The sequence below is a fragment of the Delphinus delphis genome, chromosome X (genome assembly GCF_949987515.2).
Source record: "Delphinus delphis chromosome X, mDelDel1.2, whole genome shotgun sequence".
In the NCBI taxonomy this organism is placed as follows: domain Eukaryota; kingdom Metazoa; phylum Chordata; class Mammalia; order Artiodactyla; family Delphinidae; genus Delphinus; species Delphinus delphis.
In genome coordinates, this window is record NC_082704.1 from 124803025 (window position 1) to 124816051 (window position 13027).

Below are 13027 nucleotides of genomic sequence, written 5' to 3' on the forward strand. Positions count from 1 at the left end.
TGCGCGTGTCTGTGAGCACGTGCACCCGCGGGCGTGCACACTGCATGTGGGTGAACTGCACGCGTGCCCACGTGTACCTGTGCACATGCATGTCCACGTGCACTGGTGCGTGTGCGGTGCAGGTATGTGCTCATGGGCGCGCGTGCGCGCAAATATGCATCGAGCGTGAGTGTTGTGTATGTATGCGTGTCTGTGCCCTGCGTGTGAGCATGCGTGCACGTGTGTGTGCACATGTCTGTCTGTCTGCCTGGTAGCTCCGTGTCCAGGGCCTGGAGCCTCCCCAGCCCACCTGGGCCCCGTGCCCCGCCCCGCTCCCCGTGCATCTGGGCTCCTGAGTACTGTTGACGTGGCCTCGCTTAGAGGAGAGCTCACGGCTCAACGCAGAGCCCTCTGCTGAGCCCCCGGGGTCCCGCACGAAAACCCAGGAACAGCAGACCCAGTGGGGCTGGGGGAGGGGCCGGGCATCCGAGGGGGACACCCAGGCATTTCTCTTCCGGCTGCCGTTGCCCAGCCCATCGGAGGCAGCCTGCACTGCCTCTGCAGCTTCCAGGCGGTCCCTCCAACCTCCAGATGCGGAAGGGGACACCTCCAGATGTGAGGCGGCCCCGCCAGACGCAGGGCCTGAGTCATCCCCACAGCTCACACACCCCCTGCCGTGCGCCCTCCCCCACCGCCGTGCACCCTCCCCCCCCAGCCATCTGTTCGGCTCCCTCCTCCCGAGACCGAGGACAAGCCCCAGGACGTCCCCAAGGCCACCCTGGGCGCCGGCTCCTCCGGGGGAGCTGTGCAGCTGCACGTGCCTCACAAACCCGCTGAACCGCGAATCTGAGGTTCCACAACCACGAACTGTGCAAGTGACGAGTGCACAGCACGAGGCCCGAATCCGGTTTCCCTTAAATTCCATCAGGGTGGCGCACTGACGCACACATCACAACGAGGATATAAATCCTACGGATAATAATTTATAGAGATGATCAGTTACACAATTTATACACGGAGCTTATAAATTATACAAATGGAAACAGAAGTGAAATAAATACGGAAACAAAACTAGAACAGAAACAAAACATAGATCGGGGCTTCCCTGGTGGTGCAGTGGTTAAGAATCCGCCTGCCAATGCAGGCGACATGGGTTTGAGGCCTGGTCCTGGAAGATCCCACATGCCACGGAGCAGCTAAGCCCGAGCACCACAACTACTGAGCCTGCGCTCTAGAGCCCACAAAGCACAACTACTGAGCCCGTGAGCCACAACTACTGAAGCCTGCGAGCCTAGAGCCCGTGCTCTGCAACAAGAGAAGCCACCGCAATGAGAAGCCCGCGCGCCACAAAGAAGAGTAGCCCCCGATCGCCGCAACTACAGAAAGCCCACACGCAGCAACGAAGACCCAACGCAGCCAAAAATAATAAGTAAAAAATTAAGAAAAAAGAAAACTAGAACAGAAAGAAAATATAGTTGCAATAATAATTACAGAAATTACAAACTATAGAATTTATATACAGAACTTATAAATTATATAAATATATAAAAATAAGTAGAAATAAGCTTTAGAAACAAAATTAGAAGAGAAATTAAATATAATTACAGAAGTTACAAATTATGTCATTTATACTTTAGACAGAATTTATAAGCTATATAAATAAATATATACAAATAAAATAGAAATAAATTATACAAGCAAAATTAGAAAAGAAATAAGATAAAGTTGCATAATAATAAATTACAAATTATATAAATTATAATTTATACACAGAACCTATCATTATGTAAATGAATATGTTTAAATATAATAGAGATAAATTCTAGAAATAATATTAGAATAAGAAATAAATTTTATAACTATAAATTACGTAACTTATAATTTATACACAGCACCTATCAATTATATAAATGAACACCTGTATACATATAATAGAAATAAATTCTAGAAATAAAATTAGAAAATATAAATTTTATAATAATGAACTATAAATTATGTAATTTATAATTTATACACAGAACCTATGAATTATATCAATGGATATATGTATACATGAAACTCTAGAAAGAAAATAAGGGTAGAGATAAAATTTAAATTTTTATAATAAATTATAGAAATTATGAATTATACATAAATTTTATCATTTATACACAGAACCTAATAATATAAATACAGGCACAAATAAAATAGAAATAAATTCTAGAAATAAAGTTAGAATCAAAATAAAAATTAGGCAGTTAAAAGATTCCTTGGGCTTTCAGATTTTCCTACTAATGAGGTAAGAATCACGTAAAACTAACAGTAGCCATGGATGAATTTTCTGGACGGCCTGCATGCTCCTGGAGCTGTCTAGATAATACCATTGATCTGCAAGACCCTCTTTTAGGGAGGAAGAAACGGAGACCCCAGAACTCACCCCCAGTCCCCTGCAATGTCAATGGCAACACCAGGGTCCCCCCGGCCCTGGCCCCGTGCAGGCTGGTCACTGCTGTTCAGGGCTGGTCCAGGGCCAGAGGTGATGGTGAATGCTGTTTGATCTTATTTTATTTCTAAATATTACAGATGCCCTTACTTTTCCGTAGCTAGGAAGGAATTGCTCCAGACATAGTTTTGCCGTTTCTCGAGCCATGTCATTGAACATTCTGCCTTACAGATTTTGTGACAAGGAGGGGAAAGGTTCTTCTCTTGTACCATAACCCTGGGGGTGCCACTCTGGGCTGGGTCAAGCTTTGGAAGAACCCAGAGCATCTGGGGACGCTGTGGGCTGGGCTCCGGGTGCCGTGGACCAGTGAGTTTTAGAATTTGGGGAGCCCAGGTTCCTGGGCCCCGATCCCAAAGACACTGTGGGTGGGAGCCGCGCCTGTGAATCTGCATTTCTAACAGCCTCCAGGTGATGCTGATCCTGGTGGGTGGGCTGGGATGGCAAGAGTGGCCCAGGACCCTCATCCCGGCTGTAGGGAGGTAGTTCTAGGACCCCGGTAAATTCAGTCTCCCTGAGCTAGGAAACCAAGTCATTGTCACCCTGAAAGATAACCTCCAGGATCTGACTCAAAGCCCCAAATCCATTTCCAATTTTATCACCCTTCACCCTGGGTCACCGCCCTGCCCTTCGCACTGGCCCTAAATGACCCGTCAGAAGGCCCCAAACTTGATCAGTCCACAGAGGCTTTGCATCTCCAGAAACTGGCCCAAGGCCCCTAACCTAGACCTGACAGTTCTGTTTATTAATCACAGTCAAGGCACGTCATCCGTAGTGGTTCTGTTCTTACAGTCGCCGGAAATGCTGAATGAGCTAATAATATTCAATCATGGCTCCTGGGGAACTCCAGGGTTAAGTCCCTGCGCCCTCAGGTCACACCGCCGTCAGTTAATCGCACATAACCTTGTTTCATGCATGTTTCTGTGGAATTTGACTTTATTTAATCTAGACTGTTGATGCTCACAGCACTCTTTCTCCCGCCTAAAGGAAGCTCATCTCACACACGTATTTCAGGCACGCGGCAACCTTCTCGTGCTTAGAAGCAAAATTGCAAGCATAAAGCACAAAAATGCGGCACGACACAGATACTTGTTTACAATCTCAGACCGGAGAGGTGACTCCGTGTTTTTGCAGCTGGGCACAAATCCCCGAACTCAGTATCAATTTGGGAGTTACCAATAAATTGTAGCAAGTAGGCAGATTTGCAAATATGGAGTCTGAATGCTGAGGATGGATGGTACAATCACTACTATGACTGGCCAAGAAGTTCACTCGGGTTTTTCGGTAAGATGTTATGGAAATACAATAGATGTCACTCTATGTCCCTCGAAAATTTACAATCCCCCCAGCATCCTGTGAATGATTTGAGGGGTCATACAGTTTGGGCACCTTGTCCGTCCTTGGGGCTTCCCTCGAATCCTCTACTTGGCCGTAAATGCCAATCTCTTCTGTCCATACCAGGAAAACTCCTATTCAGTCCTCAAAGCCCCGATAAGAGGCTGCCCTCCTACAGGAAGCCCTCAGCATCCCTCCCAGCCAGACTAAAGCATTTCCATGGGTGATTCCTATGCATATTACAGTTTCTGAAGCTCAAATACAGATCTTGGTTCTCATCTCTGGCTGCACATCCAAGGAGACCTCGTAAGTCCCGAGACCCAGGCTGTGCCCCAGGCCAATTAAAGAAAAAACTTTGGGGGCCAGTTCGCAAGCCACTAGTATAGATTTTTATTTCCTTACTACTCCTTAACACAGCTGGTCCCTTCTCTCTCATTTCTGCTGTCCTGGTCCAGGCTCTGCCAACACCCTCGGCTAAGGCCAGCATCTTCTTCCCCTGCACACTGGGTGGCTGGTTTAATATAATCCGTTTCCCTGGCAGTCCTATGTATTTTATTTTATGCATTAAAAAGAAATGTTATTCTGAGGGGGAGTCCCCAGGCCTTCTCAAAGTACCTGAGCATCCAGGAAAGAAAATGGTTAAGGGCTTCTTGTATTCTTCCTGGAAGGATTTGGGGGCGGGCAGGGGGAGCCTTAAAAATGAAAGCAGAAATGGAGACAGGAGCATAGGTGGAGAAAGATTTAGAAAATGAAATCAACAGGATTCGCTAACATCGAATATGGGAGAAGGAGCTGGCAGGAATGAAAGCTGACTTTTCATTTTGAGAATCTGGGCAAATGGTCCTATCACAAGAAGCAGGAATGAAGGAGGACATGCCGGCCTGGGAGAACATCATGAGAAGCCCGGGATATGGAGCAATGTAGACACCGTGGGTGCATCCAGACGGACCAGATCTATCAGCATTTATGGAAGTTAGCCTAGGGTGGAGAGAGATCTGGGGGTGGGACTGCAGGGGAACCAGCATCTGCCTTCCAAGAGGTGACCAGGAAAGCTTTCTCTGTGGTAGCAGGATGCAGTCCACACCGCAGCTGAGGCTCATCTTCTGCTCCGTCCTTCCCATGCCCTGATTCCTTCCCCAACTCTGAGTCAGCTCCTTATCTTGTAGGAATGCAGAGATTATAACCCACTGCCTGGTGCTGTGCTTACGGTGAGTCTAGGTGCTGGTGGTTTCAGAGCAGTGAGATAATGGCCCCCTCCAACTGGCAACCACTTGAGACAGGTACTGCAGCTATCTATCTATCTATCTATCTATCATCTATCTATCTATCTATCTTCTATCTAATCTGTCATATCTATCTATCATCTTTTATCCATCCATTCATCCATGCATCATCTATCTTTTGACATCTCTCCATCTATCCTGTGTCTATCTATCATCTATCCATTATCTATCTTCCACCATCTGTCTGTCTATCCATCCAGCCTCTATAAACCTATGATCTATCTATCATCCATGCACCAATCAATCATCAATCACACCTGTCCAGGCCACTAGTCTTTAGTTAATTCCTCAGCATGGAGTCGAGTCAGGGCAGGGGGAGGGGGAGGGGGGAGGGGGGAGGGGAGGGGAGGGGAGGGGTGGGGAGGGGAGGGGGGAGGGGAGGGGAGGGGGGAGGGGAGGGGAGGGGGTGGGGAGGGGGGGAGGGGAGGGGAGGGGGAGGGGAGGGGGGAGGGGAGGGGAGGGGGAGGGGAGGGGAGGGGGGAGGGGAGGGTGGAACGCCCTGCGGATGCACAAACAGAAACAGCCGGAATTCGCTGGCTGCATTGTCTGCGGATGACGAATGCCTTCCAAGTCCCGGAATACAACAGGTCTGGCTCTTTGCCTTCTCACGAAGGGCGGTGAACAGGCAGCAATGAAAATGAATTCTCTCTCTCCCTCTCTTTTTTTTCCTTCTCAAAAGCACCCTTGGGAGTCATTACTTGGCTCTTTGAAAAGTTGCTGATGCCCTGCGGCTTTATGGCCCTTTTTGAAAACAGAGGGATTCTATCAAAAATGTCCAAGTGCAGAAAGCAAGAGCGATGGAAAAGGGGTTCAGATCTGCAACGGGTTTCAAACGCCCCCGCCTGCCTTCTGCGGAAATAAAGACATTTTACGACACGGCCCAGTCCACCCAGACAGCTGAACTGGCACCGAAGCCACACCGATGCTTACTTAGCAAAGCGTGGGTAAAGTATGCTGGTGTTTTCTACTCTAATCTATTTGATCTTCCTTGTTTCAACGCTGCTGGGCGTGCACTACATTCCCAGCCTGTCCAAGGGTCCCTAATCGCCACTGGAAAAACACCACTTAGAGAGCTTGTATCTAACTCTAGGGGGAGAAAAAAAAAAAAAGGAAGTTTCTGGTTTTCTGTTTACGGGATTTTTAAAAAATAATACGAGTAGCGAGACGGTGGCCACACCGAGTCATTCAAGACAAAGCTGAAACTAACACAGCCGTGTACCGACTCCCAAAAGTGCCATAAGAATTAGGCGAAGAGGGGCTTCCCTGGTGGCGCAGTGGTTAAGAATCCGCCTGCCAATGCAGGGGACACGGGTTCGAGCCCTGGTCCGGCAAGATCCCACATGCCGCGGAGCAGCTAAGCCCGTGCGCCACAACTACTGAGGCTGCACTCTAGAGCCCGCAAGCCACAACTACTGAGCCTGCGTGCCACAACTACTGAAGCCCACGCGCCTAGAGTCCGCGCTCGGCAACAAGAGAAGCCACCGCAATGAGAAGCCCGTGCACCGCAATGAAGAGTAGCCCCCGCTCGCTGCATCTAGAGAAAGCCCACGTGCAGCAACAAAGACCCAACACAACCATAAATAAATAAATTAATTAATTTTTTAAAAAAGAATTAGGCGAAGAATACAAACAGGAGATTCCAAAAAGCAAAAAAAAAAAAAGGAACTCCTGTGTCCCTATGTGGACAGATACAGATGCAGATGTGAAAGACACAGGCAGACCTCATTTTATTGCATTTAGCTTTACTGTGTTTTTTTACAAACTGAGGGTTTGGGGCAACCCTGTTTCGACCAAATTTATTGGTGCCACTTTTCCAACAACTTTTGTTCACTTCATTTCTCTGTGTCACATTTTGTAATTCTCGCAATCGTTCAAACTTTTGCATTATGATATGTGTGTGACGGTGACCTCTGATCAGTGATCTTTGATGTTACTACTACAACTCTCCGAAGGCTCAGAGGATGGTTAGCATTTTTTAGAAATAAAGCATTTTTCAATTAAGCCATGTTCATTGTTTTGTTTTTGGTTTTTTTTGCGGTACGCGGGCCTCTCACTGCTGTGGCCTCTCCCGTTGTGGAGCACAGGCTCCGGACACGCAGGCTCAGTGGCCATGGCTCACGGGCCCAGCCGCTCTGTGGCATGTGGGATCCTCCCGGACCGGGGCACGAAGCCGTGTCCCCTGCGTCGGCAGGCGGACTCTCAACCACTGCGCCACCAGGGAAGCCCCATTGTTTTTTTTTTTAAGACATAATGTCACTGCACATTCGACAGACTACAGTCTAATGTAAACATGACTTTCACATACACTGGGAAACCAAAAAATTCATGTGACTTGCTTTTACTGGGGTGGTCTGGAACCGAACCCGCAATCTCTCTGAGGTGTGCCTGTCCTATTAATTAGGTCAATACACATAGGAATTCTGGTTAGTTAACCTCTTTCACCCAAGAGATTAGGCACGAACAAAAAAAGAACATGTAGTGTTGGGTGGGCAACCAGAACTCCCTGGGAGGATAAAGCCAAAATCAGAAGCAATACAGCAGCATCTCCTAAGACCAACCATTTGTGTATCCTACACAACCTGGCCATTCTCCCAGAAGGACACAAATATAACAGAATATTCACGGCTGTTGACTGTGACTGAAGTGCGTGTGCGTGTGTCTGTGTGTGTGTGTATTGTGTGTGTGTGTGTATGTGTATGTGTCTCTCTGTGTGTGTATGTGTGTGTCTCTCTGTGTGTATGTGTGTGTATGTGTGTGTGTCTGTGTGTGTATGTATGTGTGTCTCTCTGTGTATGTGTGTATATGTGTGTGTTGTGTATGTGTGCATGTGTGTGTATTGTGTGTGTGTATGTGTGTGTGTGTCTATGTGTGTGTGTATGTGTCTGTGTGCATGTGTGTGTATGTGTGCATGTGTGTGTGTGTGTGTGTGTGTGTGATGTGGGTCTTTGTCCTATAAGGTTGGAAGGGACTGTAAATTAAAAATAAAAGCCCTGGTGGAAACAAAGGAAGAGACTTCTCTTCCCTCGCCCTTTGCTTCCAGAAGATCTTTCTCTGTCCTTTTCCAAGGTGGGTAAATATTTTCAGTGGCTAAAGGAGCCTGTTTTGATGACCTGTATAGAACGGGTGACATTTACTTAGCTACTTTTAAAAGTGCGTCTTTGCGGCCTTAGTGGGTCACCTGGGATGCATGTCACATCCTGGCGTCACGCTCACTCAGTCATAAAATGGGTTTCTTTCCCTTCTACCGTGGCAGAGAGGCTTTCTGGGTTGATGTTGGGTTGAATTCTGATTCCCCAACAACACCTTCCCTGTTCCACCAGAGACGCTCTGGTAAACACTACCGCCACGAAGGGGCTGCCGTGACTTGTATCACGAAACCCATGTTGATAACAGTGCTTGCGGGTAGTTCATTTTCAAGTATGTGTCATCCTCTGAGGGTTAGAACACACCCCTCTGTCTGCAGAAAACACTTCCAAAACCACTGTATCCCCCCAAAAGGACTTTCGGAGATCTGTAAACACACACTCCATCGTTAACCCTGAGAACTGGCAAAGGAGATCAAAGGGCAATCTCTACTGATTTACATGGGACGGACACCCGGGTGTCAGAACAAACCACATGGGGACTCGGTGAGATGTCTTGTGCCAGATGTGTCTCCCCAGCTGCCACCAGGGCTGGGCGTCCTCCAACAGCTGGGTGTCTGAAGGATTCTGTGGAAAGCCAGGAGGCTGAATGAGTCGACACCTCACCCCAAGACAACCTCCGTCTTCTTTCTAACCCCGTCTGTAAGTCATACACAAGCATGGGATTCTTTTCTCCCTAAAAGAAGCCACCGTGATTGGAAAATCTCAGTAGGAACAAACACATGGGCTCCATGTGTGTGGTAGTCAGTCTCCTTTGGGAGGAAAACCTCAGCTGGAAAAAATTCCACATTTCATCCGTGAAAACCCTGCCTCCTACACGTCGGATGGATGTAACTACTCGACCACCTGCATTCTTTTTCCGAACACTCAGCATATCACCCACATGAAGAAAAGTGCATCTCCCCCCATGAAGAAACCGCCCCCCAAAATCAAATATTTTAATATCTCCAGATGGAAAAAAAAAAGGGGGGGGAGTTGAACCATCATAAACTGAGAATGAAGAAAAAGCCAAAGCCCTAAAGGAAATAACACGCAATTAACTTTTTATCAGAGCCGAACACGCAGGCAGGACAATGAAACTCACTTTCTCTGCGTGGCAGGCAGAAACAGGAATAGCCGGACGGGAAGCCGGAGAAGCCACACCTGCTCGGGCGGGGATGAGGAGGGAATCCCCGGAAACCCAGCAGTTGCCCCGGAAGTGTCGCTTTCCCTATAGGCGTTTCTGGATTTTCGAACGGCACTGGCTACTGTGCAGAGACTGGCATGGAGCGTGGGGTCCTGGAGTCAGCACCTTACTGGACCCATTTCCCACCCGGTCCGCCCTTAGGTCGCCCAGGTGCCCTAAAGCCCGGGATGTGAGTGTCCTACCTGGAGGAAGACTACGGAAACCAAACCCCCAGCCACCAGCAACCTGGAACGTGTGACACAAATCCCTGGGTGTCTCAGCCTCAGCACGACTGACATTGGGGCTGGAGGACCCTCTGACGTGGGGCGTCCTGGGCACTGCGGGGTGTGCAGCAGCTTCCCTGGTCTCCACCCACCAGGTGCCAGGAGCAGCCCCTCCCCGCAGTGTGACAACCAGAAACGTCCCCAGACATTGTCATATGTCCCCCTGGGGGACCAAGTCATCCCAGGTTGCAAACCACAGCCACAGGCAGGCAAATGGATGGACGGACGGATGGATGGATACATAGATAAATGATTGATATTAAGTCTCCAGGCTCGGTCAGGGTTTCTCAGCCTCAGCACGACTGACATTGGGGCTGGGTGACTAATACGGGGCGTCCTGGGCACTGCGGGCTGTGGACCAGCAGCCCTGGTTGAGACAGCCCCCTACAGTTGAGACAATCACAAACGTTTCCAGGCATGGCCAAGTGTCCCTGGTGGCGGGAGGAAGCAGGGCTCCATTGAAAGTCGAAGCTGCCTCTTGCCTTCTAGGGCCCCTGCGTCTCTCCACCCCACGCTGTCCCACGGGGGTTTCCAGAAAAACCTGGGAACACAAGAGCCCTGGGTCCCAAGGCCTCAGAAACCAGGCCAGTGCTACCTGCATCCCGATGAAGATCTACCCCTGACTCAATGGACTTCTGTAGCCAGAATGGAAACGAAGCCAAACCCCGATTTCTAGAGGGAAGTGTGTTCTGAACTTCAGCAACTCAAAAGCAAACTTTCCTGATAAAACCCCATTTGTATCTTAGGAACAGTCCGTTCCCTGCCTCGGACCCCAGAAGGATCAGGCAGGGGCGGGGGAGGCGCCCTCCAAGAGATCAGCACGTATCAAGGCTCTGTTCTCCCTCTGTTCTTTCGGGGCGAGGCTGGCTCTCCACCCCCGCGCTGCTCTGTGCTCCCCTCCCATCCCCCTGCCATTCAAGCCCCAACATCTGCTGGCTGAAAGCATCAACCAACCCCGAGTAGCTGGGAGCAACCTGCATAGAAGTCAGGCAATTCCAGGCTAACGGTGCTCTGGGTTTCTTCTAAAAATTACACATTTTATATACAGGGTAGAATATAACCTGTACGTGAAACCTGTTAAAAAACAAACACACGAAAAACAACTGTCACCAGAGACAGCTTCCAACTCAGCCACACCCTCACACTGGCCAAGGCTGTGTTCCCCACCCCTGAGTCCTTGAACTGTGGGACTGTCACCATTCTTCGGCCCTGTGTCTTATCTGCCTGGTGAGATGTTTCCCTTCCCCCAGCAGATGGTACCTTCCTGGGCGACCAGAACCCCTTGTGATCCATCTCCCTGGGGCGAGGCACACAGTTAAGGGCTCAGAGGGCAATTAACTGACGAAACATGAATGAAGGTGTAGCCAGGGGGATGCACGAAAAATTCTCATGAGCAGGTGGGACTCAACCACATGGCAGGAAAAAAAAAAAAACAAAACCACTAATGAAGAACTCTGTGGTGAGGCAGCTAGGTGGGATTTAGGGCAGGAAACAGAGAAACAGGAAACCCATCCCAGGCCCTCCCCACCAAGCTGTAAACTATTCCAAGAGTTTCCCGTGGATCAGGCTGAATTGGTTCTAAAGCCTGCAACGAACACACAACTTCTAGAATACGTGGCACACATTTTAAAAATGCAGACATCGATTAGCAAATCCTCCCCAAAATAAAACTCAGGCGGGGGACCAGGGCTCAACATTCAACCTCTAGCGCTGAGCTGGAAATTTCCAGGTAAACACCGGGCCTTCTCTGTCCTGTGTCTGGTTCCTAAAACGTGTCCTCCACCGACCAGACCACTCCTGAAAAGACACTGCCCTAGTGGCTGTGCACTTAAAAATAACAACGTAAGGACAGAAAACAACCGTTAGTCGGAGAAACCCGTTTTTTATGCCACGCCCAGCAGGATCCCAACTTTCCTTTTCAAAGAAGAGAGAGACAGGAAAACTGGATCTCAACTTCCATTTTAAAAGGAGAAAGACAGAAAAACGCAGGCAAGAACCAGAAACAGGCCAGGCTGGCTGGGGAGTGTGGGCGTCCCGGGCGTCCTGTCCTTCTCCTGACACTTTTTTGGGTGCGGTTTTCCGAATTATCTACTCGGACACACGGACGATCGGCTGCGAACACGTGTCCCTTGGCGGCGTCGTTCTGCACCCGACCGCGCGCTCGCCAAAAGTCCCCGCGGCCCGGACACCGCAAGAGCTGCTGAGCGTTTCTAGAGCCCCGAGTTTTTCCTGGCTTCCTCCCCCTTTCCCGGGTTTCAGGCTCCCCGGCCGAGTCCAAATTTAGTCCCGGGCCGCAGGGCGTGGCGCCCGGAGGCGGCCACCGAGCGCCTGAACAAAGACGCGGTCCCCGGGCCCTGCCAGCGCTCTGGCCGGGGCGCGGGGCGGCCGCAGAGGCGCACACCAGCGCCCGGGAACTGAAGGGAACCCCGGGGGGAGGAGGAGGGGGAGGGGACTCGGGGGCCACCGCCCCACCCAGGGGCCTTCCAACTTTTAAGAGTCTGTGAATGTGAAAACAAACGCTGACATTCCGCCTGCGGAGTGAGTGCAAAGGCGCCCGGGAAGAAAGCGGGGAGGAAAGGGTAAGGCCGCCTCCTTGGGCCGTTGGCCACCCGTTGGCACAGCGGGTCCCTCTAGGCGGGAAGGACGGCTCAGGGCTCCCCGGCGCGTCGCCCTCCACGCGCCACCCCCCCCCACACACAGTGCGCCCCCAAAATACGTCCCTCGCCATGCGTCCCCCAACGTGTGTAGGCCCCGCACAGCGCGCCCCCGAGGTGCATGCTTCCCCAGTGCGACCCCCAAACTACGTGTCCTACGCACTATGCCCCCCGAAGTATGTCCACCCCACACGGAGCGTCCGTCCCCCAAGGTTCGACCCCCTCCCATGGCCCTTCCCTGGGGCCCCGACGCGGGTCCCCAAGCCAGGCCCGCGCCCCCGTGAGCCCCACCGGCCGCCTCTCACTCACCCCGGGTGGGCACCTGGGTGCCAAGCAGGCCGAACAGCAGCAGCGCGAGGGCCGCCCGGCGCGCCATGGTGCGCCCCGCGACGCACAGTGTCTGTCCCGGGAGTGGCGCGAGGACGGTGGCGGCGGGAGGGACACCCCCGGGGCGGGGCCGGGTCAGGGTGCAGCGCGGTCGCCCCGCCCCGGCCTCAGCCCTCCCCGCTGGCGGCCGCCCCACCCCTGGGCCACAGGGAGCCGCAGGGGCAGGGCACGCGCTCGGGAGGCGGGGCGAGGCCAGTCTCTCCTGCTCCCAAAGTGGAGGGCCGCGTCTCCACCCTCCCACCCCTCTTTAACGGGGACCCCCCCGGGCGGCCTCTCTAGACAACGGAGTGAAGCCCCCGCTCCGGGGTCTGCTAAGAG

General features: G+C 51.2%; 1 protein-coding gene across 3 annotated transcripts in view; it reads right to left on the reverse strand.

Annotated features, from left to right (window-relative positions):
- The window catches only part of CD99 (CD99 molecule (Xg blood group)), a 34669-nt gene extending 21911 nt beyond the window's left edge, over positions 1-12758 (reverse strand). For all 3 annotated transcript variants that reach the window (XM_060002516.1, XM_060002517.1, XM_060002518.1), the window contains exon 1: positions 12632-12758. In XM_060002516.1, coding sequence (XP_059858499.1) covers positions 12632-12698 — 67 coding nt within the window. In that variant the 5' untranslated portion in view covers positions 12699-12758. The remainder of the gene's footprint in view (positions 1-12631) is intronic.
- Between the last annotated feature and the right edge of the window lie 269 nt (positions 12759-13027).